This window comes from Myotis myotis, unplaced genomic scaffold (genome assembly GCF_014108235.1).
Source record: "Myotis myotis isolate mMyoMyo1 unplaced genomic scaffold, mMyoMyo1.p scaffold_m19_p_11, whole genome shotgun sequence".
Lineage (NCBI taxonomy): Eukaryota > Metazoa > Chordata > Mammalia > Chiroptera > Vespertilionidae > Myotis > Myotis myotis.
The window spans coordinates 69,414,212-69,441,585 of record NW_023416315.1 but is presented as its reverse complement, the minus strand read 5'-3'; the positions used below and the strand labels follow the sequence as shown (position 1 = coordinate 69,441,585).

The window sequence follows — 27,374 nt, the reverse complement described above, 5'->3', positions numbered from 1 at the left end:
GTAAATTGACAAATGCTGTGCCCAAGGGAAGTCCTACACCGTCCCTTTTACCCTTTAACACCATTCCTAGACCTCTGTCAAACCCTGCTGTCACCAGTCAGCAGCCACTGGAAAGGAAGAGAAAAATCTTTACTTTTTTTTTTTTTTTTAATTGATTTCAGAGAGGAAGGAAGAGGGAGAGATAGAAATATCAATGCTGAGAATCATTGATCAGCTGCCTCCTGCACGCCCCATACTGGGAATCGAGTCCGCAACTGTGGGGGTTCACCCTCACCGGGAATCGAACCGTGACCTCCTGGTTCTTAGGTCGATGCTCCACCACTGACCCACACCAGCTGGGCTTTCTTTTCTTTCTTTTTTTTTTTTTTTCCTGAATGCAAAACTCCATAAAAGGGTTAGTGGTCTTAAACTTAAACCCATAGATTTATACACAAAGTGACTACCCAAGTGAAAAGATCTGGAGAGAAGCAACCTAGCTGAGTTGAAAGGAAATTCAGCAAGTTTAAATGCATTAGAAACGACAGCTGTTTTGGGATTTCTGTTCACTGTCCTCCAGCATCTGAAGAACCACACAGGGCCTGACTGCAGATGAGCTTCCGGTGTGTCATTGTAACGAATGGCAGATGTCAGGTTCTAAATTTAGGTGAAAGGATGCATGATCCTACAGCCGGTATAAAACCATACTCACGTTTACATAACTTTATGGGAAAGCACATACTCATAACAGTGTAGATACCCTTTTCCTCTGAGGCACAGTGAGGGCTCTAAGCACTGCACATAGACTTCCGTTAAGTCCTGTGTGTATTTTGCACCATTGAGAGTAACCAAATGAACTTGACCCATGTTGTTGTCCTTATTCTACCTAAAAAAAAAAAAAAAAAAAAAAAAAAAGATTTTGCTCTGTGAATTTACCACTAAGGTTAATGGTAATATAACAGTATTCTCAAGTAATTGTAAATAAAGATCATCCTATATCCTGACAGCTATCATGATATCTTCATTGATAAGTATTCCGGAGAAGAAACTTGTTTATTTGGGGGTTCCTACTGTTTGCAGTTAAAGGCTACATAACATCTTGAACTTAAAGTGTAGCACAGTGGTTCTCAACCTCCTGGCCCTTTTAAATACAGTTCCTCATGTTGTGACCCAACCATCAAATTATTTTCGTTGCTATTTCATAACTGTAATGTTGCTACTGTTAGGAATCGTAATGTAAATATCTGATATGCAGGATGATCTTAGGCGACCCCTGTGAAAGGGTCGTTTGACGGACAAAGGGGTCGCGACCCACAGGTTGAGAACCGCTGGTGTAGCAGGACTTGACCTGGACCTGACTCTCCAGCTTTATCCTTAATGAACTTCCACTAAGACATAAAACCTGTATTTGCCCTTTTGAGGCAGTGGAAGTCTTTGGGACTCTTCAGAGCCCAATTAAGAAATGACCGCTTTCCTTATCACCTCCCCCAAAATCTGATTTTCCTATTTTGAGTCTCCATGGCACTTATCTCCAACTTAGTTGTGGCTGGAACAGATATATGTTTATCAGCCTTGTTTCCTTTTCCTCCTGGGCACGTCGCTAAACCTCATTTCCCAGCTCATTTTCAGTTACATGGGTCCATGTGACTGGGCTCTGGCCCATAGAATGTGGGCCAAAGAATAGGTGACAATTTGAAGTTTGTCCCCCCAAAACCTCCCACACAATCCTCTATGCCCTTCCCCCATTCTTCCTCATTCTCCATTTTCCTGTGGGATTCAGAGGACCCCAGTGGGTAGCCAAGATTCTAGGGTATGGAAAGTCCCCAGGTGGAAGTACCCTGGTCCCAGTCCTAATAGAAACTGACTAACATAGGAAGGTGATGAGTGCTTTTATTGTATCAAGTCACTGAGATTTTGAGGTTATTTGTTACAGAAGTTACCCTACACTGACCAATTTGTCAGTTACCCTACAGTGACCAATTTGTTATATTATAGTCATTTATGGTATTTGTCGTATAGGTCTTCTGTTTTCCCCCTGCCTGGAAAGATATTTTGGTACAGTAGAGATTCAAGTATGTGATTCACGATCTGTGAACATCATCTTATGGTCAGTGCTAATGGAGAAAGTTCTACAGTCAGCATCAGATGAAAGGTGATAGGAGCTGAGAAGAGGGCAGTCAAACGGTAGGGGGAAAGTACCGGAAGCCGAGTGCCCAGTTGTTGTTGACAGGACTGCCAGGACTTACTTCACAACATCTCCATGTTAGTAGCTTCAGCTGGATTTTACATCTCCATGGTCAAGAGCCTCTTGAAAGAGAAAAGCTTGCCCCAGCCGGTTTGGCTCAGTGGATAGAGTGTCCGCTGGCGAACTGAAAGGTCCCAGGTTCAATTCCGGTCAAAAGCACATGCCCAGGTTGTGGGCTTGATCCCCAGTGGGGAAATTGCAGGAGGCAGCCGATCCATGATTCTCTCTCATCATGGATGTTTCTATCTCTCACTCTTCCTTCCTCTCTGAAATCAATAAAAATATATTTTTAAAAAAAGAAGAAAGAGAAAAGATTTCCCTGTAGGAAACCAAGAGGGCCCAGAATCTGAAGATTTCACCTTCCTCCCAGCCTCTGGTGACTTCTGAGGTCTAGTGATCGCTGAAGCCAATACTCAAAGAGGAGGCATTTTATGAGGAAGCTGATACTCAAAGAGGTAAATTACTTTCCCAAAGTTCCTGATCCCACACTGGAATCTTCTCTGTTATGGACATTTTTATTACTCTACTTTAAATCATAAAATAAAAATTTGAAAATATCTTCTTCAAACAACGATTATTAAACGTATTCTCTCCCTCCATCCCCACTCCATACCAAAAGCTAAATTGAAACATGTGTGATAGAAGAGCATATTTTGTGTTGGAGAGTTCTGTCACTCTATTGTCCAGGTTAATGCTGCTAACATACCATCTCTCGGACGCCAAAATGGTTTAGTGCAGGGGTGGGCAAACTTTTTGACTCGAGGGCCACGATGGGTTCTTAAACTGGACTGGAGGGCTGGAACAAAAGCATGGATGGAGTGTTTGTGTGAACTAATATAAATTCAAAGTAAACATCATTACATAAAAGGGTACGGTCTTTTTTTTTTTTAGTTTTATTCATTTCAAACGGGCCATATCGGGCCTGCGGGCTGTAGTTTGCCCACGGCTGGTTTAGTGGATGGGTTAACTTCGTGAAACCATATGCACTAAAGCATTCACTCTGATTCTCTGCCAGAAACCATGGGTTCGTACTTCTACTGTGTATTTATCCTCCCACTCCCCACACTGAACCACCTATTCTATCTTCATTCTTCCCTGTTCTGTCACCTTCATGCTGCCATTACCACTCAGGCATAAATCCCTCACACTTGTAGTCTCTACGTACAAACCACTCCCACTCCACCCTCGTTCTCACTCTTCGAAATGAGCATCTGCCACCCACCTCCATCTCACAAAGTAAAGGGAAGAGATCTAACACTGCTCATGTTTGCTTTTGCTGCTTCTGTGTTCCAAGAAGCCCAACATATTGATCACTAGAGGCCTGGTGCACAAATTCATGCACAGGTGCGGTCCCTAGGCTTGGCCGGCAATCAAAGTGCGAGTGTCTGGCATGGAAGAGCAGGTCCCAGTTGACCTCTGGGCCCTGGGCAGCACCTAGGCCCCCAGACCCCCATGTGCCCCTTTCCGCCTGAGTCATGGCACCCGAGTCCCCATGTGGGGATGTGATGAGCAGGCTGGAAACTGCGGGCCAGGGCTCAGCGTGGGCCTCTGGACCACACAGCAGCACCGCACGGAAGCCAGGTGGACAGCACGCTCTCCCCCAGCCAGCTTCGCAAACTGGCTCCTGTGTGAACCCACAGGGAACCCGACTGGCCCTGTGTTCCTGGCAGCTGTGCCCAGCTCACCCGGAAGAGGCCCCATGGGTGCGGGGCGGGCTCCTTGCAGGCACCTGGCACCTGAGCATGGGAGCTTCTCCAGCGCAAGAGCCTTGGCGTCCCGGGGGAGGGTAGCAGGGGGAGTGAGAGCGAGCTCAGAGGACACCCCGCATTCTCACTGCACCTCCGTCCCTATCACCCCCGCCCCCAGGTAGCCAGTGAGAGGTCACAGCTCCCCGCCTGGGCACCGTGGGAGGTTGGTCACCACCACTCATCCCCAGTTTCCCATCCCAGCCTGGGGCCTGGCCCCGATCAGGCTATCAGGGCCTGCCAGCTGCTCATCTCCATCTGTGGGGTGATCGGTCAAGGCAGGGCCCCCTGCCTGGCTCCCTCAGGGCCTGGGAGCCGGACAGCAGCCCCATCCCCTGCTGCCACCACTGGTCTCCATCTGTGGGGTGATTGGTGGGGCAATCGGCCCCTGCTCACACCTGCCTTGTCCTGGCACCACCCACTCACCTGCTCTACCATCCCACCACAGTCCAGCTCTCCTCCGGGCCCATCAGGGCTAGCAGCGCCTCCACTGCCGCCTGTTGCCAGTGCTGTGTCACCAATGCCCGCCATGTTCCACACCGCCCCCTGGTGGTCAGCACACGTCATAGCGAGTGGTTGAACTCCCAGTCTCCGGGTGGAAAGACCGCCCGAGGGACAATTTGCATATTAGACTTTTATTTTATAGGCTTATCTGTTCTTGTGTTTGATACACACAAACAAGACTGAGCTCAGGCTCAGGATCCCAGGCATCGCAGACATGCATTCAGCATGTTGTGTTCTTCCAACAAATGTGCAAGTGCTTAGGTGATTTTCATACATTATTTCATCTAGTTATTCCAATAACACTTCAAAGGAGGCATGAGTATCCTCATTTCATAAATCACAAGCTTGAAAACAATTGATAAAGAACAACATGATCCATATTCAGGTTGGGTTAACTTTAATATCAAATGCTATTTAATGGATTTCCTTAGTTTGGTTCTAATTTTTGCTATAACTTCTTTCTACCTCTTCTTTCCACCGCCCCACTCTAACCCTTTTCTATCTTTTGCAGGCATCCCTTTGTCTACTATCTTCCCCCTCAGACTATTGGTAAATAGGAAATTGGGTTTTTCAATCTGCCGGCATCGTTTCTAGAACACTAATTTCCCACCTTCTTCTAACTCCTGTTATCTGAAGTCTAGCTCCAAAATTATCTATGCTGCTATTTTTCACTTCTCCTAGTCCAAACAGCACTATGATTTTAGTATCCGCTTTATGCTCTTTTGTATCCTGTACTCAACAATTTAACAATGCATATGAATGACCCTTTATATTCTTCAAATCCTTGGTTTTTCAGACTTTTTGACTTAATAGAACTGCAGGTCCATTCCTTTCACCTAGTAAATAACTTTGTCACACCCTGGATCTCATCAACACAGAACGATTTCAGCTTAGAGATCTCGCAATTCCTATGAAGTCTCAAATCACATTGCATCTACCTAAACTGATCTCCCAAAACACATTGTTTAGCTGTGGTGAGCCTGCATGGCCATGGCATACTCAGCCCTAGGGCGCCTTATGTGCTATGCCAGCTCAGCCAGGTTCAATGACCCTGAGGGGAGTGGTGAAGGATGGAGAAAAGACAGACAAGAGAATAAAAGGTGGGTCTGTGTGGGACGCTGCTCCCGGATGGAGAGACAGCGCCATGGACTATGAGCCGTGTCTTTATTTTATAGCAGATCCCAAGAGGCAAAGTAAGGGCGTGGTCAAGATGTTTACAACATTCTCGTGGGTTTCGATCCTACTCAACTACACCCACCTGAACTCTATCAAGCCCACATCACTCAGGCACGTGGGGCCACCTGTTCAGACCATAGGTTCACGCTTACAACTACAGCTGTTGGCTATAATTGTGCTGGGAGGGCTCTGCCCTCCAAGCTGGGACTTGCACGTGGCAATGAGAGGACTGTGCCCCTCTCATTAGTCTGAGGCTTGAACCTGTTGAAACACTGTAGCTGCCCTCCACATTTAGCCATTTCTTCTACAAAACCTTTTGGCTTCCTAAAGTCGTGTCATTTCATTTTTCTCTATTCCTTCACTTGTCATGGGACTGACGACTCTGGCTCTATAAATTAATATTAAACACACTGGAGGAAATAGATGCAAGGACTTGGAATAAGTCTAGATTTAGTGTGAATCTGTATTCTCTAAGACTTTAATCTGTTTTATAAGGGTGTTAACATAGTGAGGTCCTATCTGTAGATGTCCATTCTATAGTAGCTGGGCACCCCTAGGGGGCGCTCCGTATCACAAAATCCAAGTGGCTGACAGGACCATGCCTAAAGCAAGGAATCACTCTGGGGGTGTGGCCTCACAGGAGAACCTCAGCCCCAAGAATGACTGAGTTAGAAACAGGCTACAACAGCTATTTAGACTCAGCCTTTGGAGAAGGTCTGCTATGAGCCTAAACCGGCAGATTTCGAAAAGCGAGGGCAGGGAGAGGTGAGCATCATGCACAAGACAGATTGCTTTTCTCCTTGCAGTCCCCTCTGCTGACTCAGCAAACGTGGATGGAGTCTGCAGAATTGCCTGACCCGGGGTGCCCTTGGGGCGGTCTGTCGAGCAGCAGTAGATGGAGTTGAATATGGACAAACCCTGCTGGGTACCACTTCCTACCGAGCAAAAGTTACCCAATACCCGCTCCCATCAACTCCTTGTAAGACGTGTCAGCAATTAGCCTTTGGAGGACGCGGGCATTCGTCCAGCACAGAACTCATAATAACCATTGTGATGTGAGTTAGGTACTAAGCAGAAAGCTCAGTTATTCTGTGCATACAATAGGCTGGCTGTTCTGGGGTCCAGACAGGAGTTGTGACCACTTATCCCCAAAAGAGTGACCACATTCCCTAAGTGAAGATCCTCGACGTCTGTCATCAGTGGACAGAGGGCTATTGGTTTTTGCACCATCATATCAGGAAGAAGAAATTACATAAGGCATGGCTTGGCACATCACTTGTGAATTTAAATTGCTGCAGCTCCGTGGAGGCAGTCACGTGGCGGGGACATGGTTACCGATGTCCCCAGTCTATGGATGCCCACCTTGTCTGATCCAGAGCTGAACGCGCGGCTCTGAGCTGCCCCAGAGCCCGAGGAGCCGGGAACATAGCTCCGCCCCGCTCCCCGCTCCCGGCTCCCCGCTCCCCCCGCCTGCTGGCTGCGGTGTCCCGGCCGCGGCTCCCCGCCGGGAGGGCGGGAGGGCGGCGGGCGCGCGTGTGTGTCCGTGTCTGCGAGATGATCCGGAGTCACAGGACGGGGTGTTTCCTTCCGAGTGGCTCCGACCAACAATCCATTAGGGACTCGTGGAAACTTTTTTCTGGCCACAAGGATGAACACCGAGTAAGTACACAGAACTTTTGAGCTTGAAACGCAATGCAACCAAGTCACAGGCAAAAACCCTAACAGGAGCCCTGTCCATTCAAACCGTTCATTCCGCTTTTATGTTAAAAGCCGTAAGTGCTTCCAGGAAAGTGGCGATTTGAAACGGAATGAAGGGAAGCAGTTAGGGAACTTGGAAGCTTTTAAAACCGGAGGAAAACTGGGGAGCTGCTCGGGCGAGCTGGCGCCCCCCCCCCCCCCCCCCCCCCCCTGCTGCGCCAGGGGCGCTTTGCTGGGCACTGCGTTTTAAGCGACTGCGCGGTGTGGAGGTTTCAGATGGGCCCTGGGGGTGTCTTCTGTTTTCCTGTGATGTCGTCACTGTGAGTGGAAGGAGGTGGTGGAAATAAGGCATTGCCGGAAGCAACAGTTTGGCAGCCTGGGGTCCACTCGGGTTCTTAGTTACCGCTATTGCTATTTGGATGTCTGCTTAAAATGATTGTTATTTAACCCAGGCCAGCCCACTTCTTACTGTCATCCATGCAAGGGCTCTTAGCAACCGACTCAGACTTCTGGGACCTATAATTCTTTGGCATGATTCTTCGGAAAGTTCTTGAGCGGGATGGAGCAATCTTCATTTAAGCTGTGGAAAAGGGAGGCGGATTTGTGTTCTTCATGCTGACAAGGAATAGCTGCTATGACTTTTCCGGCAACGTGGACAGGGGCCAAGGGCAGCTGAACTGGTCATGGTCTGTCGTCCAGGGTTCCTTTGTCGTCGGCGATTTTGCCCCCGGCCCTTCTTGGTGGGCTTGGTGGTGGCCATCTGTCTCTTCTACCAGAGCCTGACACTCCGAGGGACGAGGAAGCTGGCAGCCACTGTGCCGGGGGCTGCCCCCAACACACCCACTGAAACCCAGGCGAGCAGATGCACGAGAAGACTCTCTGTGGACGAACGGTGCTTCTTTCTCCCTGGCAATGCCCCGGAAATCAGAAAGGTACGGCGGTCATAAGCTTACCCTTGACATTTTCTGCCTCTCGCTGTCCTTTCTGTGAAACTAAAATTAACTCCCATGAGGTCTGAAAGAGGTCCAGGATACACTCAGCCCAGAGAGTGACCTTAGGACAGCGAGACACATGTTGCTTCAACTTCTCTTTATTCCCAGGAAGTCCTGGCCACTATTTTCTCTCTGAGGTGTTCGCTTCATCCCAGCTGAATGAAATAGACAATTTGGAGGAGGTGGGAGTGATCTGCATGGTTTCTGAAAACCTTAGGGTTCTAAGAGACCTAAAGATTTAAAGTTTAGAAACATAAATAAAGATCCCTAAAAGGTGATAAACACTAAGTGTTTCTTTCCTCAAGGCAGCCAGCGTGAGCACCCCGACCACGCCAGACTCAAAGACACTCCCAAATTCCATTTCGTAATAGCTTAAATCAATTTTGGTTGGTGAACACATTTCTAGAGCAAATGTTTATTTCTGAAGCATTTAAAAGAAAATGACAATAGGTTTCTTCAAAAGAATTGATACACCGCATTTTACTGCTTATAGAATTAGGAAAATAGAGATTATCCTATACTTATCCTATGCTAATTAACTTTACTAATCTCACTTGTCAAGTGTTAGAGAAAACACAAAACACATAAAAACACTCAGATTCCTATTTTAATATACCACCCCCCTTATGCCTGTCAGTGAAATGATACTTAAAATAGTCCAGTCTAAAAAAAAAAAAGAAAAGAAAACACACAGACAAAATTCACAGTAGCAAAGTCAATGTCTATGCTACAGCAGGTATTGTAGCAAGATAAATTAGCAATCTATAAACTACTGTCTTATTTCTGCAGTAAATTCTATGATCATGGTTATTGTTTGGAGCAGAATTTCTTGTTAAATACCAAACAGTACTTTTACCATTATTGCTAACACCTCCAGCACCAGTACCATCTTGTTTTTAAAAACTCTTTATGGATTTCATATCGGACTCAACCCTGTGAGTTAGGTAAGGCAGGTATGAGCGTCATTATTTTACAGACCAGATGACTGACACCCCCAGATGTTCAGGCAGGCCACTGGGCCAGCGTTCTGACATGGTCCATCTACCCGGTTCCTACTGCAGGGCTGATGCTCTAAGTAAAAATAAGTTCAAAATCTAATAATAATTTGTGAAAGCACAACTCTAAGAACTTATTGAAATACAAAATAATATTAGGTTAGAACGAAGAAAATTTGAAAACTTTTACATGAATGACTTATTTTATCAATAATGTCAAGAAGCATCTTGACCAAGAAATATGTTATGCAAAAAATAGCAGATAAATAAGTTAACTAGAAACACTTCTAGATGAACAGCAGCTGCAAGTGTGAATCAATTATTAAATACTCTAATTGAAGACTATGTATTTTTGTTTACTTATCCTAGCATTAACTTAACTCCTGTAACTTTTTGGTGTTTTTTTTTTTAGTATATCAAATTTATGATGGGTATAAACTGTGACTTTGAAAGTCACTTCTTGTTAGGTTCTAATATTAAATAAATATAATTTCTTTAAAAATAGTTGAGATGGTTTTGCTCCTTAAGTACCTAAAATTTTTGTTGAGAATTTTGGACAAAAAAGGTTTTTATTCATTAACTTACAGCCCTTTTTACTCCCTCCTTGATTTTACATGTATCCTGCTTTTGTCTGCAGCTTAGGCATATGTTAACTGTTATTTCTAGGCTGTCCCAGGAAAATTCATTTCACTTTGGATCTTTTTGGCTGCTTGCGTAAAACGTTCACTTTAGAATTTTTCTTCACAAAATATGACAAACACATGATTTATTTTTTGCAAATTATTGATAGTCTTAAATATTTTAATCATAAGCAAGATTCTAAATTCACAATTACAGTCCAGAAATCCACACATATGAAACTAAATTTCCAAACACTTGCCACGTGCCTCTATTTTTAACTTAACTTGTGCCAGCCATTGGTTTAGAGCCATTTTTTGTAGAGATAGAAAGGAAGCTAGAGAGAATGTATCATGTGGAAGTTAGTTTAAATCAGGTATAAATTAGTTATTCTTATAGTATCTGATCCAAAAGAGTATTGAATAATAACCCCGTTTTGAATATTAATATTCTTTCAGATAGCATAAGTGAAAAAAGAAATGTCTTTGGGGTCAACATATAGATTATCCTCAAAGACAGCTACTTATGAAATTTATTGAAAAATAATTGATGAGTGCCTGGAAAACAGCTACTTATGAAATTTATTTAAAAATAACTAGCCCTCTTCAGTTTGGCTCAATGGATAGAGCGTCAGCCTGTGGACTGAAAGGTCCTGAGTTCAATTCTGGTCAAGGGCACATGCCTGGGTTGCAGGCTCAATCCCTAGTGGGGGGCATGCAGGAGGCAGCCAATCAATGATTATCTCTCATCATTGATGTTTCTCTCTCTCTCTCTCTCTCTCCCTCTCCCTTCCTCTCTGAAATTAATAAAAATATATTTAAAAAAAAATGACTGATGAGAGCCTGGCTGGTGTTGCTAACTGGTTAGAGCATCGGCCCTTCCACCAAAAGGTCTCAGGTTCAATTCCTGGGCATGTACCTGTGTTGTGAGTTTGCTCCCTGCCCCCACCCACTGGGGCACATGCGGGAGGCAGCCAGTCTATGTGTTTCTCTCACATCAATATCTCTTTCTCTCTTTCTCTCTCTCTCTCTCTCTCTCCCTCCCTCCCTCCCTCCCTCCCTCCCTCCCTCCCTCCCTCTCTCTCTCCCTTTCCCCCTTTCCATCCCTCCCTTCCTCCCCACCACTCTCTGAAAAAGCAGTGGAAAAATATCCTCAAGTGAAGATTATGTAAAAAAAAATACTGATGAGATACTACATAGATTTTCCTTAAGACCTGAAATATAGCTTTTAAGCCTTTTGTAGAAGCATTGTTTCTATCTATAAAATTTGGGGTTTGCCCTGGCTGGTTTGGCTCAGTGGATAGAGCATTAGCCTGCAGACTGAAGAGTCCCAGGTTCAATTCCGGTCAAGGGCACATGCCCAGGTTGCGGGCTCCATCCCCAGTGGGGGGCGTGCTGGAGGCAGCCGATCAATGATTCTCTCATCATTGAATCATTGATGTTTCTAGTTCTCTCTCTTTCTCTCTCTCTCTCTCTCTCTCTCTCTCTCTCTCTCTCTCTCTCTCTCTCTCTCTCTCTCCCCCTTCCTCTCTAATTAAAAAAATAATAAAAATTTTTAAAAATTGGGATTTGTTTTTACTTTGATTGACATACCAAAATAGGCATGCTACTAGGGCTTTCCCTTCCTTGTGTTTATCCATCTTCAAGTGATTTTAAAGTTACTTAAAGCAGCTGGCTTTGACATGAGGCTCATGGATTCCAGAAAGTATTTGGATGGATGAGGTATCTACCGAGCTTATGTACTTTATGGAAAATGTTGTGTGTATGTGAATTTGCAATTCTCTGGGAAAAATCATAATTCCCTTCAGCTATTCAGACCTAAAGAAATACTAAGAAACATGACAAATGCTTAAAAAGTAATACATTTAAACTTTAAACTAACTGCCCCTCTAGGAAGTGGCAGTTGCATCTGGATATATAAATCTACAAAAGGAAAAAAAAAATTCTTAAAGAATCTACCTGAGGACATTTGAAAAACTGATTTAATGACTGCTGTGGAGTCTGCAGGAATACACATTCAGAAACCAAAGTGTAGTCACAGAGCATTTCTTGAATCATAGTTTTCCTACTTTCGTGAATGAGCAGTGAGTATGTCCCAGTCTTTTGGTTTCAGTCGTTTTAAGAGAAGACCTTTTGTGCTATATCAGCCTAGGAACAGAGGGTTAAATATTTGTGGTAGCAAATATTTAAAGGTGGGTGACTGACTGTGCCCTTTACATCTTTACAACTGGGATCTGGTTCAATGTCTAAAACTGTTCTCAGTGCAGACTGAGATCATGGTATAGTGTATGCCAACTTTCCATAGCAAGGAAGTACTCTCCCTCTTTCTGGCCAATTTTTTATTCTATTTTCCATTTTAACTCCCCAAGGGGCTTTGCTAAGCAAGTATACTTTTTGTCATTTCTTAGTTGTTTGAATTTTAGCTGCTAATTCGTTGTCTCTTAAAAATTATTTCCATTTAATATGTAAACTGAAGACAATTTCAGTTGTCTTCATTGAGATATGTCACTCAGTAGATTTTCTTTTGGAATCTAACACTTTAATATGTCATAACATAGGAACACGTTAACTACAAACAGGCACAATGGGAGAAAAATCTCCTTAATATGGGCTCCTTTGATGGAAACTTTGCTATCTGGGGACCACATCTGTACTCGCCAGAGCCGTGTGTTTCTGATTATCTCCTGTTGATATTCTACAAGGAGAATGACCGTTTCCTTGTTGCTTGACTGTTCGTTCACCATTTCTTCTTGACTTTTCATTCTCCTTCAGTGACTCCAACTATTCTTTGCAACTACTCTTTCCAGTATCCAAACATAAGCCAATGCAAATAAACGAATGTTTTCATTACAAATCTGTTTTTGTGTGTGCTTCTAATAACATGCTTCAAATATCTCCTAAGATATTGAACATTGAAAAATGTCTCAAAATTACTTGTTTAGACCAGGTGCAATCCCAGGACACAAAAGTGGGGAGCAAAAAGGAGGGGGGAGAGTGAACAGAAATGGGTGCGTTATTGGGAGATATTTCCAGAGAGGCTGTATTAAACGACTGCATCTCAGTACTGGCACTGGGGGAAGTGGACAAGAAGACTAGTAATTTATCTTCTAGCTTTTCCCTGTTTCTGTCTTTCGTTGGCTAGAGTTTGCCCCATCCTACTTCCAAGTAGTGTTAGATGGACTCTCTGGGCAGCCATTGGGGTGCCAGGGCCTCAGTGGGTGCAGACCTGCTAGAGTAGAGATGAGCTGCTCCCTCCTTTTCAACCAGTACTGTTCAGAAGAATTCACAGGTCTGTGTTGCCCAAAGTGGTGAAAACAGTGTCCACAGCTTACCACAGCTATGGCCTGCGTAATGCCCATTGGAGGGGTTCGGGAGGCAAGGTGACCTAGTGTCTGATACAGAAGTTATGCTCATTTGCTTTCTGAAATCCATAGAAAACGTGAAAATGTGCTCTTACTCTTGGGAAATGGCATCACTTTCCTTAAGTGAAGTTGCCTGAAATTACCTGTCTGTAATTATCCCACTGAGAATCCTCCTCTTTCTCCTCCTCACCGCATTCATTCACTAATTTATTTATTCACTTTTCTGCACTCATTAAGCAAATATTTATGGAAGAGTTTAGAAGCGCATGAGTAGATTTATGTTGTAGAGAGAATACTCCCGAATGGACTGGAGTGGGTGGTACTGAAGGTAGGCAGAGCAGTTGGGAGGCAATTTCAAATCTTACTTTCTCTTGTGTTCTTGAACATGGTCTTTCGACCTTTTCCAGAACGGATTCCAGAGGTACTCTCTACCATTTATACCTCTCCATCGGACCAGCCCTTTGAGAGTAAACATGCTCGTAACTGAGAAAGCAAGCTGTCCCTGTCCCTGGCAACCCACCTCACCAATGTGCTCCTTCTCTCTCCTTTCCTTCAGAGAAACTGTAGCAGGTTCTCTCCGGGTGCACTTCTGGCCACCCCTACCCATTCCGTACCCTTTTCCTTTGGCCTCTTTTCCTACTGAACCATCGATCCATGTTGATGACTCTTTGGCTACCAAGTCAAATAATTTCTTTCCAATCCACATCTTTCTTCTCTGAAGAATTTTACACCGTTGTGCACAACTTGTTCTCAAAACTCCCCCTTTGAGTTTTGTGACACAGCGGGGTTACTCTCTGACCAATACGAATAGCTTGTGGTCTCCTTTCCGGCTTCATTTACTCTGATGCTAAAAGGCACTCCCAAGTTTCGTTTATTGGGCCTTTATTGTCTTGTTTTATACTTCTCTTTGGTGGTTATATCAACTTGGCATATTGCTAATTTTCACCATTTTACAGATAACCTAGCATGTATATTTCTAGCTTAGCTTTCACTCTTGAACCTCCAGACCTGCGTCTCCAATTTCCCTTGTAATCTTTTATTGAGGAGTAACAAGAACTATGAAAACTCAACTAATTTTCTCTCAAAATGTTCATGCCCAAGTCACTGACTTTTACTGACCTCTCTATTTTCAGGAATAGGACCCCCCCTCCCCCATTTCCCTGGATGCATAGGGTTTAAAACTTAGTTATATTCGATAGTTATTACTCTTTCCCCATAACTTGCCCATCACGTAATGTGACTGGTCGGGCTCCTCACCAAATCTCTAGGCCTGTCACTGATCTGCCTGGACAGCGCCAAGTTAGAAAGGTGACATTTTTCAGATTTCTTTTTTAAAATTGTTACCTATTGAAAAATTTTAAATTGAGGTAAGAAACAAATTATAAAATGTATCCTCTTCACAATTTTTAAGAGTACGGTTCAGTAGGACTATTTATATTTACATTATTGTGTAAACGCCACAATATTCTTGCCCTGTTCACAGCCCTTATTTGGGACCATTTGTTTCAACCCCACTTACCTTGTCTGTCTGCATCTCCCTCGTTTTTGGCCCATCCCTAGGTTTCCTCTGTGTGGTTTATATGTTACCTTTTCTAGCTCTAACTTTGAACTTCTCTCGAAGACCATGATGTGCCGTTGGCCCTTCATCATACTGAGGGGCCTTAGTAAGTATCACCTTATGGCCGTGTAAAGAGTGGCATTTGCTCTAGCTCCCAAAATGAATCCAGAGAATAACTAATCAATATTTCAAAATCTTTGAATCTACCTCCACAATCTCTATACTGTGCCCTCATTGTCACCAGCCTAGATTATTTCAGCCACCTAACCAGCTACCTTCACATTCGAAGCCGTCTATGCACAACTCCTACAGTATTGCTCCAGAAAAGCCTTCAGTCGTTGCTATGGCAGCCCTAGGAAAAGTATGAAATTGGGAGGCAACAGAGTTCAGCACATGAGCTCTGGAGTCAGATGAATTACCTTGGGCACAGCTCTTGACCTCTTTAGGATTTTGTTTTCTTGCCTGCAAGTGGATTTATTATCACCCACCTTACAAGGCTAATGTGAGGATTAAATGAAATAAGCCATGTCAAGCCCTTAAAGTGTCTGGCAGATAGAAAGTGCTCATTGAATATTAAGTATCAGAATAATTATTATTTAGCCTGGCCATGTGCCTCCATTGGTTGATTGGGTTCCACACACCAGGAGGTCACAGGTTTGATTCCTGGTCAGGGCACATGCCCAGGTTTTGGGCTTGATACCCCATAGGGGACATGCAGGAGACAGCCAATCAATGTTTCTCTCTCATCCACGTTTCTCTCTCTCTCTCTCCTTCCTTCCTCTTTCTGAAATCAACAAAACATATTTTTAAAAAAGAATAACGATTTAATACCCTTGAAGATTTACTCATTCCCTACAGATTCTAACCCAGCGTGGGCAAACTACGGCCCACGGGCTGGATCCGGCCCGTTTGAAATGAATAAAACTAAAAAAAAAAAGACCGTACCCTTTTATGTAATGATGTTTACTTTGAATTTATATTAGTTCACACAAACACTCCATCCATGCTTTTGTTCTGGCCCTACGGTCCAGTTTAAGAACCCATTGTGGCCCTCGAGTCAAAAAGTTTGCCCACCCCTGCTAACCTCTGGCCTTCACAAAGCAGGTGAGCAATAAGCAATTGTCGAAGTGAACATAAGCACTTGGGCAAGCGTGCCTGAGATAAAAGCATTATTGGATTTCTCCCCCTGTTTGCCAGACTCTAATTAATGCCTTTTCACAGGAAAATGAACTGTTAGAACCAAGACGGAATTTGGGAAGGCCGATAAGTCACTTCAGAGTCAGGTCTGCTTGTTGTAGGCCTGGTCTTCAGTTTGGGCTGAATTCCTTTTTTTTTTTTTTTTTTTTAGTTTGAGATATTGGGATAAATAAGATGCTGTAGCTGGGGATGTAGAAAGATGAGTTAGGGAGCAGTAGGGAAAAGGTTGAAATCTTGGACCCTGAACAGATATATATACAGGGTTGGGCAAAAGTAGGTTTACAGTGTGAGTGCACAAAACACAGTTTATTCTTATATTATTATTGACTAATTATAGTATTGTGTTTTATACGAACCACTGTACACCTACTTTTGCATCCTCTCCCCTCCCCGATGTATGTACTGTCTGCCTCCCTGCATAGCATATAAATTCTTTAAGAGCAAGGACTTCATTTCACTTACTGCTACATCTTCACTACCAGAACAGTATGTGACATACAGTGAGCGCAGACTGAAATATCTAGTCAGCGAGTGAATAAATAAATGAGTCACAAACTTAAGGGCTTGTCACAGAGAAGGCTTACTTTAGACCAGAGGCTAGGAAAGGAAATGAGAGGAGCCACTTCTTCCCTCTTCCTTTTTCTTTGCTGAACTCTCAAGTTCTCCACTCCATCTTTTTCCTGTACCAGTACCCCTTGAACTCCCGGCCATTTCTTGCACTTCTGATTAATGCTAGTCATCCTGCCATTTTGCTGCATTGAACCTGCTTCTTCAAGTATCATCTGTCTTTCCTGTTCTCTTCAGCTCATTTGTCTTGTTGGGATCTTTATCCTATAAACATCCCCAAGGATCTATCATATTAAAAGAAACGAACCAATAAAAAGCAAAAACCAACATTCTTTCACAAGTACTTTCTAACTTCTTTCCATCTTTCTTGGCTTCTTTGTCAACCTCAGATTTGAAGGTGAAGGTTTTAAAATCCTGCTGATAGCATGTAAATACAGGGGCCTGTGTATAAAAGGCTTCCAGGAGATGTTGTCAGAATACTAATAGGTATACAACTTTCATAGAATCAGTTGGGCTTACTGATGAGCATTTAATGCCTGTAGATTTCTCTGAGAGAGTTGATTAGAGCTATGTTAAATTTTTGTAATGAAATATGCACATGGGTGAAAATTGTTCATACTGAGAGAATTTTAAATTTAAATTTGCTTACTCAGATAAATTTTAATGGAGCTTTGATGAAGCTCATTTAAGCAAGTTATGTGAAATTTCCGATGAATCAAGAAATTAGCCAGTTTATAAGTATCATTCTGTCTTGTTTTCTTTTTTCAAGATGTGTCAATAGCTTCTGCTTCTTTCTTTAATGAATTCTGTTTCTTGTTCTAATGCAGTTAATTAGGAACTCACATTAGATAGGCATTCCATTCCTTTGAAATGGAAACCAATGACATAAAAAAAAAAGTACTTCCTGTTATCAACTTGGCGTGTATGGCCTTTTCGGGTAAAAGGAATGTCTTGGTTTCATTTTTCCCTTTGGTTTCCTTTAGATATGTTTGCCTAGGTAGCCAGGTTCACTGAAAAGATGAGCTCATGTTCTAGAATAGGACTTATGTTCTCAGAAGCTATTCCAAAGTTGGACATGTGCAAGGGAGACAGTACTTTGTCAACTGTGTTAAAAACAAAACATATTATGTTCAGGGTGAAGAAGGGAATAAAATGGCAAAATAGGAATTGATCTCTGCTACATATAAGATCTTCATGAAACATTTTTTCAATGAATTTCACTAGTGGAGGCTAAGGGTACTTATGATTCGAAATAAAAAAATGAACGAAAATAATTATTAAGAAGAGCACATGGAGTTGGAGGTACAGATGGGTCTGGTCAGGCGCTCTGAAATATTACTGTATTTGGTGTCTCTAATCCTTACGTGGGGACTCTTGATAAACCCACACTAGTGTGAATTCAATCGGGACAATTTGCTAAGCAGGAGGCTCCGTTACTCTGCACATTGCTGGTGAGAATAAGCCTAACTATCTCCAGCAAGGCTTCTACTTTCAAGCCTGTGAAGTATATTGGCTAAGAAGTCTAACAGAGCATAGGTATGTTGTGGAAGAAACATGGGCTTTGCTACATGTTGATTTCAATCCTGCTCTGTCATTTACTAGCTGTAGGACACAGGCACATTTTACCTGGATTTCTAAACTCTCAATTTTCTCACTGGAAATATGGAGCTAAGTAAGCCCTACTTATGATAACTGAATATGTGTCTGGAAACACCAAGAATGGTGGCTGACTAGAGTTGGCATCCAATCGATGAGTGCTTCCTGCCCCTGAGAAGCTGGGTTTAGCTCTGGCACAAAAATAAGCACTTTAGATGGCTTATATTGTTCTTGTTTCAAGAATGCATGTGTAGTACATATCTTTGATCCTCAGCCTATGTCTTTTTTTCATTAGATTAAAAAATATATATGTGTTTATTTTTTACCAGAGGCCCGGTGCACGAATTTGTGCACAGTGGGGTCCCTACTGGGGGTGGGGGAGGGTGGGCAGGATGCGATCAGCCCTCCAGGCAGGCCCGGGATCTGGATCTGTCCCGCTGATGTTCCCGCCGGTTGTTGGGAGCCACCTGGCAGCCGCTTTTATATCCTTTCTTCTTTGTGGAGCATCTAGGAAAGGGAAGTGGCCACGGTGCCTGAGGCCAACTTCCAGGAGGCCAGTGGAGCTGTCAGTATCATGCCATTGGTGCAGGTCCGTTGGTGCCTGGCCCATTCTCCGGAGATGGGACCTGCAGGACTACTGAGGGAGTGGCAGCCACCAGGCCACTGTGGGAGCGCACTGACCATCAGGGGGCAGCTCCTGTGTTGAGCATCTGCCCCCTGGTGGTCAATGTGCATCATAGCGACCAGTCATTCCAGTCGTCCAGTTGTTCAATCGCTTAGGCTTATATATGTATAGATTGATTTTAGAGAGACAGGAAGGGAGAGGGAGCAGAGAGAGAGAAAGACAGAAATATTGATCAGCTGCCTCCTGCATGCCCCCTACTGGGGATCAAGCCTGCAACTGGAATCAAACCAGTGACCTCTTGATATGTCAGACAATGCTCAACCAACTGAGCTATACCAGCCAGGGCGATAGCCAATTTCTTATACACCTCACAACTGATTTTGACAAATGAGCTGATTTCTGCTGCTCTAAGTATATTTAGACTATGCCTAAGAGAGTGATCTGGGGGCAGTGGATGTGGGGGTGGGGGGTCAAGTCAGGATGGGAGAGTCAGGCAAGTGAAAAAGCCTGATGATAGTGAATAACTTATGGAGTGAAAATGAAATTTATTTGAACAGTAATATTGCTCCAGGGTCCTGATGACGTAAGAAAGAGTGGATGTTGTTGGGGTGGTGGTGCAGGCTTCTGGGAACCTTCTGAACCATCTGTCAAAGGTCCATGCATGTGAGGCTGACCCTGCTGTGCCCCACTCACCAGGCCAACAAGCACCAATCGGGACCCAGTTCCAATGGTGAAGACTGAGTGACCATGGGCAAGTGACTCCCCCGGGTTCCATTTTTCTAGACTGTAGCCTGGGGGTGGAAATGTCTGTTGCAGAGATGTTATGGGATCACATTAGACACTGTAGCAGAGTGCTTTGGAAAAGATTGAGAATATAAAGAACAGGGGAATAAACATTACTTAAGGAGAAACAGGCATGTTAAATACTTTACGAGTTTATTTGAGCAAAATCTATTCAAATCAGGCAGCTCCAAACCAGAAGTGGTTAGAACTCCAACGGCAGGAGACCTGGTAAAAACTTTTATACAGAAAAGGTGGAAGCAGAGCAAGGAAATTATTGATTGAGAATAACGTAAAGCCTAGTTGGCTGTTCGTGATTGGTGGTTCTTCTGTTTTGATTTCATAATCTTGAGGCATTTATAGACAGATTTTGGTGTGCTTATGTAGGCTGCTACGGCTTTAGATCCACGTCAGTCTAATGGCCTCATTGTGCAGTTAATTTAACACAGCCCAAAGGATAATGTCATGAAAAGATTCTCATTGCATTTGGAGGCTCTTGAGGGGAAAGAAAGCATATAAGCAACATAAATTCGAGTACCAGGAATGCTCCTTCTTTTTCATTAAAAAGTTATAGGATAGTGTGCTATTTAAATGTCAAGTTATACAGTTATATTTCAAAATGTCACTAGGCATCCCAAACTGTGCGGTCACAATCGAGTTTCCTCTTGATGTTTCACTGCTTCTTTAACAAGCAATAGAAAGTGTAATGGTTGCAGCCCTCCGCCTGCTTCTTCCCTAGTGGAAAATCTAGTATTAATTAAGCCAAAGTGCACAAATGCTTCAGGAAAAATGGAACAGGAAATTAACTTTTCTGTAGCGGTGCAGGAGCCACCTAACCTTAGGAAAGTACCAACCAGGAAGTGGGCTTCCCTATTGAGCAGTAAGCCTCCCCTGCCGGGCGTACCCAGAGGGCAGAAGTGATTCCAAATGGGCTTTTCATCACTCCTCCCTTCATTATTAACTATCTTTATTTTTTTTCTGAGTAAACAATGAAAACATTGCTAACACATCTGAAACAACCTACACACAGCTAAACCTATTTATCCAAGTATTTTAGTGCTGCATAAGCTAATTAAAAAATATAATGCTTTACTGTTGAAAGTATATGTCCCCTTTTTCCCCCCATTGACCCCCTCCAGCCCGCCCCCACCCCCGCCCCCCACCCCAGGCCCTGACTGTCCCATTGTCTGTGTCCATGGGCCACGCATATATGCATACAAGGTCCTTGGTTGGTTACCTCCCACCCACCAACCCTCCCCTGCCTTCCCTCCAAGATTCCACACTCTGTTCCCTGCTTCCATGTCTCTGGATCCATTCCTTTCATCAGTTCATTTTGTTACTTAGATTCCACCTGTGAGTGAGATCATGCGATACTTGTCTTTCTCTGACTGACTTATTTCACTTAGCATAAGACTCTCCAAGTCCCTCCATGTTGTCTCAGTGGGTAAGATATTCTTCTTTTTTACTGCTGCCTAGTATTCCATGGTATAAATGTACCACAGCTTTTTTATCCTCTCATCTACTGATGGGCACATGGGCTGTTTCTAGATCTTAGCTATTGTAAATTGTGCTGCTATGAACACAGGGGTGCATGCATTCTTTCTGATTGGTGCTTTGGGTTTCATAAGATATAGTCTTAGAAGTGGGATCACTGGGTCAAATGGCAGTTCCATATTTAATTTTTTGAGGAACCTCCATACTGATTTCCACAGTGGCTGCACCAGTCTGCATTCCCACCAGCAGTGTACTAGGGTTCCCTTTTCTCCACATCCTCGCCTTGTGCTGGACCCTCTAACAATAAACTGGATTTCCCGGAAGGAAACTCATTTCTCTAGGCCGTCACAGAAGAATGCCAAGTGCTATTCTGCTATCATTCATCCCCTAAGCCGGGGTCGGCAAACTGCGGCTCACGAGCCACATGCGGCTCTTTGGTCCCTTGAGTGTGGCTCTTCCTAAGCCTTAGGAGTACCCTAATTAAGTTAATAACAATGTACCTACCTATATAGTTTAAGTTTAAAAAATTTGGCTCTCAAAAGAAATTTCAATCATTGTACTGTTGATATTTGGCTCTGTTGACTAATGAGTTTGCCTACCACTGCGAAGGATTCTAGAGTTTAGGGAGTTGAACATTTGATAACAGTATTAGATGATGTTTTATTCTTCGTTTAGAGGTAGTACTTACGTTGTGCTATTACTAAATATTGTCATCCTGCCAAATTTTTATTTTTAAAGCAAAAAGTTAGCCATCAAATATATAAGCCTTCTAGATTTAGTGTGTAGTTTTGAGAGCTCTAAGGTAGAGTGAAAGGAATATGTGAGGTTGTGTTATGATGTGTTGGTATAATGGTGCAGCATCTGGCAACATGAGCAGGATCAGGGTAGACTGGGTGGAGGCCTCGAGGGTCCTTGGGGCTCAGCCAGGCTGGGAAAAGTGTTGCCCAGGGTAGTCACCAAGGATAGCTAAGGTTGCATATTAGTACTGGCCAGTGGGCTGAAGGGACAAGATGGAAAAGGCCTGGAAAGTGAACAACCAAAAGGGTGCTCAGAGGACACATACAATCAGAATAAGTACCAAGGAGTAAATGTGCACTTAAGGGAACTTGGTGTGCAAATTTGGTACAAGGCAGGATGTTTCTTTATGCAGGTTAATGTCTGAATCTTTCACATCCTCCCCCCCACCCCCCCTTCTTCTTCTTTTGTTGTTGTTAATCCTCACCCAAGGATACTTTTCCATTGAGTTTTAGAGACAGTAGAAGAGAGGTGGATAGACACAGAGAGAGAAACATCTGTGTGAGAGTGACAGACACATCGATTCATTGCCTCCTGCACGTGCCCCTGACTGAGGCTAGAGATCTAGCCTGCAACCAAGGTACGTGCCCTTGACCGGAATCGAACCTGGGACCTTTCCGTCCAAGGGCCAATGCTCTATCCACTGAGCCAAACCGGCTAGGGCTCCCCTACTCTTCTTAACACTTTGGCCCCGACATGGGTAGGATGAGGCAGAGCCCCTCTGGGTTTGTGAGGTGTGTGCCTTTTTCTTGCAGCCTTTCATTCAGCCAAACACTGGCACTGACCTTTGCTGGCCTGGAGCTGCGGGGCCACCTCTACGGAGTGTGTTGGCTTTCATCCGGGACCCTCTGTGCAGTTCCTGGGAGCCTGGCTTTCTGGAGAGAATCCCACTGAACTTATTGGTACAGGGATGTGAATACGGAGCCACAGACGCTCTGTGCCTGGGATTGACACATGAGACACTGGAAGTGGGTTGAGGAATTTATCCTTTTCTCTGGGGGGAGGGTGGTATGAACGTGGTGACTGCAGAGGCAGGGGATGGAAAATCTTCATCCCCAACTCAGTGCCTGACTTCTACCCTGGTGTCCCCAGTTGTTTTATTTGGCTAGAATCTGTCCAGAGTAGGGCGTGTGCGCTGCGGTGCTGAGAGATTCCAGGCTGGCCACCACAGATGCCTTCATGATGTTCTGCTGCAGAGGCCTGGGGGCTGCGGGTGTGCAGGGGAGAAACGCAGGGCTGGGAGGAGCGCTAAAGTCATCACTGGGCAGGAAGGGTGGTGCGAGGACGAGCAGCAGGCCTTGTAGAGGGAGGGGAGAGAGGAGAAGGAGGAATGGAAATGGGAGGTTGGGAGATTTCATAGGTGTATACTTTTGAAGGTCCTAAATCTAGACAATAGCGACCATATCTTCTAAACCAAAAAAGAGGGGATGCAAGAAAGGGCTTTTTATATTTCCACTGTGTATTTATTTATAGAACATTATAACAAAGTATGAAATTAAATCATATTTAGTTGTGCAATTAACAAACTATTTTTTATCTGGCACCCAGACCTAGGAAGGATGTTTGTTGTATATACCAGTATGGTGTCCAGGGCCCTTTTTATCCATATGATATTTCTGCTTAAACACTGGCTTTTTACCAGAGAACAGCAGAGATGGTCCGCTGATTATGCAACCCCAGACCCAGCTCAAAATGGCCCTCTCCTGTTTATCAAGATCCAGAGTTGCTTTTAAATGAACTAATTAATTACTTTTTAAATCCTCACCTGAGGATATTTTTCCATTGATTTTCAGGGAGAATGGAAGAGAGAAGGTAAGACAGAGAGAAACATCGATGTGGTTGCCCCCTGCACAAGCCCCGACCAGGGCCTGGGTCGGGGATGAGCCTGCAACTGAGGTACATGCCCTTGACCGAATGGAACCCAGGACCCTTCATTCCACAGGCCAGTGCTCTATCCACTGAGCCAGGCCGGCGCCCTATGCACTGAGCCAGGCCAGCGCCCTATGCACTGAGCCAGGCCGGCGCCCTATGCACTGAGCCAGGCCGGCGCCCTATCCACTGAGCCAGGCCGGCGCCCTATCCACTGAGCCAGGCCGGCGCCCTATGCACTGAGCCAGGCCGGCGCCCTATGCACTGAGCCAGGCCGGCGCCCTATGCACTGAGCCAGGCCGGCGCCCTATGCACTGAGCCAGGCCGGCGCCCTATGCACTGAGCCAGGCCGGCGCCCTATGCACTGAGCCAGGCCGGCGCCCTATGCACTGAGCCAGGCCGGCGCTCTATGCACTGAGCCAGGCCGGCGCTCTATGCACTGAGCCAGGCTGGCGCTCTATGCACTGAGCCAGGCCGACTAGGGCCTGAGTTGCTTTTTAGAGAGGACGGACCTAAGCCACTTGTCATGCAGCTGAGGCATGCGCAGAGGAGAGAACTTTGGCCTCAAGCTGCACCCAGAACCAAAGTGTGGTCCCTGTCCCCACCCCACCTCCATCGCTGCCCCAACCACCACCGCAGGATGGAACATAACGGGAACTTGAACAGCAGAGTTTGGTAACAGTGATTTTTAAATGCTTTATTGTCCCAAAAGGTGAAGGGATTAAGAAGTACAAATTAGTTACAAAATAGTCATGGGATATAAATACAGCATAAGGAATCCTATATAATAAAAGAGAAACATGCAAATTAACCATTCCTCTGTGATGCCCACAAGCCATGTCCACCAGCCAGTGAGGAGTGAGTAGACAAATTAACCCAACAAAGATGGCGGGTTAATTTGCATACACAGGCACTTGGCAGCCGGGGGACAGGACAGGTACCTCCCCCGTGTCGCCATGGCAATACTGGGGAAGTTCCGGCCCCGTGGCCACTTGTGTGTGCACGGGCACCAGGAAGCCAGGGGCGGGGTGGGAGCATGCAGGCCCTGGGGAGATGGGGTCAGGGTGGGAGCTTCCCCTGCCCCAGTGGAGTGCGTGCACGGGCGCTGGCAGAGGTTCTCGCTCCACCTGCTTGTGTGCGCGCCGGCACCAAAAGGCCTGTGTCCCCAGGACAGGCGTCCTTGGGAGCCAGGCCCCCCGAGCCTGTAGGCCCCCACCTAGGCCCAGAGTGGCTGGGGTCCTGGCACATAGGGCTGAGGGGACTCCCCCTCTCCCTCCTCCCCGTGCACAAATATCATGCACCGGGCCCCTAGTATAGTTAATAATATTATATTAACTATGTAATAACTATGTGTGGTGCCAGGTGAGGACTTGAAATGTCAGGGGGATCACTTTGTAAAGTATATGACTGTCTAACCACTATGCTGTACACTTGAAACTAATACAAAATAGCATTGACTGTAAACTGTAATTGAAAAATAAAATTTAAATAAAATGAAAATGCTTTATTGTCCCTAAATGCAAACAGTACAAGTCACCCAGTAAGAGCAAGAGAAAGAGAGAGAGAGAGAGAGTCCTTGTTCCCCTGGAGTTTTAACTGGGACCTTTTTCAAAATAGTTCAAAATAGCCAATCAACTTCCCAAGTTTTCACAGCCTTGCATTAGGGGCCACTTCCTTGCCAAGGAGCTTTCTCCCAGATTAGACTGACCTGTGGTTAAGGACCTCCCCCTGCACCATTGTGACTTAATTGTGGCTGTGCTTATCTCCCCCTGCTCCCCCTCCCCCACAACACACACACACACACACACACACACACACACACACACACACACGCACAATCCTGTATGGGAGGAAGGGAGGGGTGTTAATCCCTTGGAGGGACAATGCTGCGATTCCCTGGGGTGTGAAGCTCTGGCTTCCTGGTGAGGCGAACAGGCCACTGTCCCCAGCTGACCATGCTGAACAAGTCTGACTTTCCTTGCTCTCTTCCTTTTCATAACTAGCCAAGGATGGTGTCAGCAGATAGCGAATGGGGAACGAGAAGGAGAGGGGAGAACCAGCATTCAGAAGGCCTTGGGGTATTGCTGGCAAAGGCAAAGCCTGGGACTTAGGTCCAGAGTCTCTGGCGTCTATGAATATGGTTGGGGATTGTATGATGCTTAGGTATTGATGTTGTTGTAATGAACGCAGTGTTCTCTCCTTTTTTGTACGTTGCCTTTGTAAGGACTTACTATTTTAAGACTGAATTGCTGTATTAAGTTGTTTTGGTGTCAGGGGACAGAGACTTGTCATTATTTGAACTTTTTTTTTTTTTTTTCCAAAAGAACAGGGTCTCTCCTTGTGTTCTGCTTGGTTTTTTATAAGTGTTGGTTGTCGATTTTATATTTCCCCGTTATGGATGCCCTTTCCTGTTGGTACTGTAGTAAGATTCAGGGGCCTAGAGAACATTTACTGGAAAGGCTGCAAATGCCCTCAGGGCTTGAGGACAGAAAGAAAATAACTTCTTCCTCCTCTTAAGCTCTATGTGGGCTTCTAAGAGGGGGATGGGGAAGGGGTGGGGGTGAGGGGGTGGGGAAGAGGCCGTGAGAGAGGAAGGCAGAGGGAAGGAGAAGGTATAAAAGGTTTCACTGGAGTGGCTTTGGTTTGCTCCAAAATAGGAAGCAAAATCGATGGAACCAAACGAAAAAGCAATCTGCATTCTCTCCCGGTTGCACTGAAAGCTTTATCTGTTTTTCAAAGATGCCTGGAAGGAAGCTGCCATGACCCCCATCTCCCAGCGACTCCCCAGTGTTTATCATCTCAGTTTAGTCTTTGTTATGTCTGCAAAGTTACAGCAAATAGTAAGCGGATGGTCCACAGCTGTGCACCGTGGGTGGCACCCCAAGGAAAATTAGTGGGAGGAAAAACCTTCAGAGCGGGCTGGTAAAAAGCACTTAATATGACTCTCAAAAGAGATGGAAAAGGAAAAAACAATTGGGAGAAGCACAGAAGGGAATATCAACTCCTCCAGGTTGGTTGTGAAGTGGATGCATTTCGGTGGGGTAAACTGAGGCCGGCAACAACTACTGCCAGGCCCGGGGTGGCAAGAAGTCACGGCTGGGGACGCCAGCTCTGGACTGGAGGAGAAATCCCTCTTTTTGTGCCCTGGTTTTGTTTTTAATGTATCCTCGTCTCCAAGACTCCTGCTCCGTGTGAGGGTTAGCGGGGCAAGGGCTGAGCAAGCAGCACACAGCGGAGGAGCCCCAGCACGGCTGAAGCGCCCAGAAGCTGCTCCGTCTGCCCTCCCCCCCGCCCCTTTTTAAAAAAATATGTTTTTATTGATTTCAGAGAGGAAGGGAGAGGGAGAGAGAGATAGAAACATTAAGGATGAGAGAGAATCATTGATCGGCTGCCTCTTGCGCCCCCCTCTGGGGATCCAGGCCGCAACCTGGGCATGTGCCCTGACCAGGAATCCAACCGTGACCTCCTGGTTCACAGGCCGATGCTCAACCACTGAGCCACACCGGCTGGCTCCTCTTTGTTTTTTTAATTTTGCAACGTGCTCTTCTTCAGCCTCTCCCCTGCTCCTTCTTCCAGTTACACA

The 27,374-nt window shown here is 45.1% G+C and overlaps 1 protein-coding gene across 2 annotated transcripts in view; it reads left to right on the top strand.

Annotated features, from left to right (window-relative positions):
• Positions 1-7,171: 7,171 nt before the first annotated feature.
• The window catches only part of CPED1 (cadherin like and PC-esterase domain containing 1), a 281,289-nt gene continuing 261,086 nt past the window's right edge, over positions 7,172-27,374 (top strand). Inside the window, exons 1-2 of one of the 2 annotated variants that reach the window (XM_036328853.1) lie at positions 7,172-7,305; positions 7,797-8,276. In XM_036328853.1, the coding sequence (XP_036184746.1) occupies positions 8,028-8,276 (249 nt within the window). In that variant the 5' untranslated portion in view covers positions 7,172-7,305; positions 7,797-8,027. The other variant, XM_036328852.1, reaches the window with a different exon arrangement.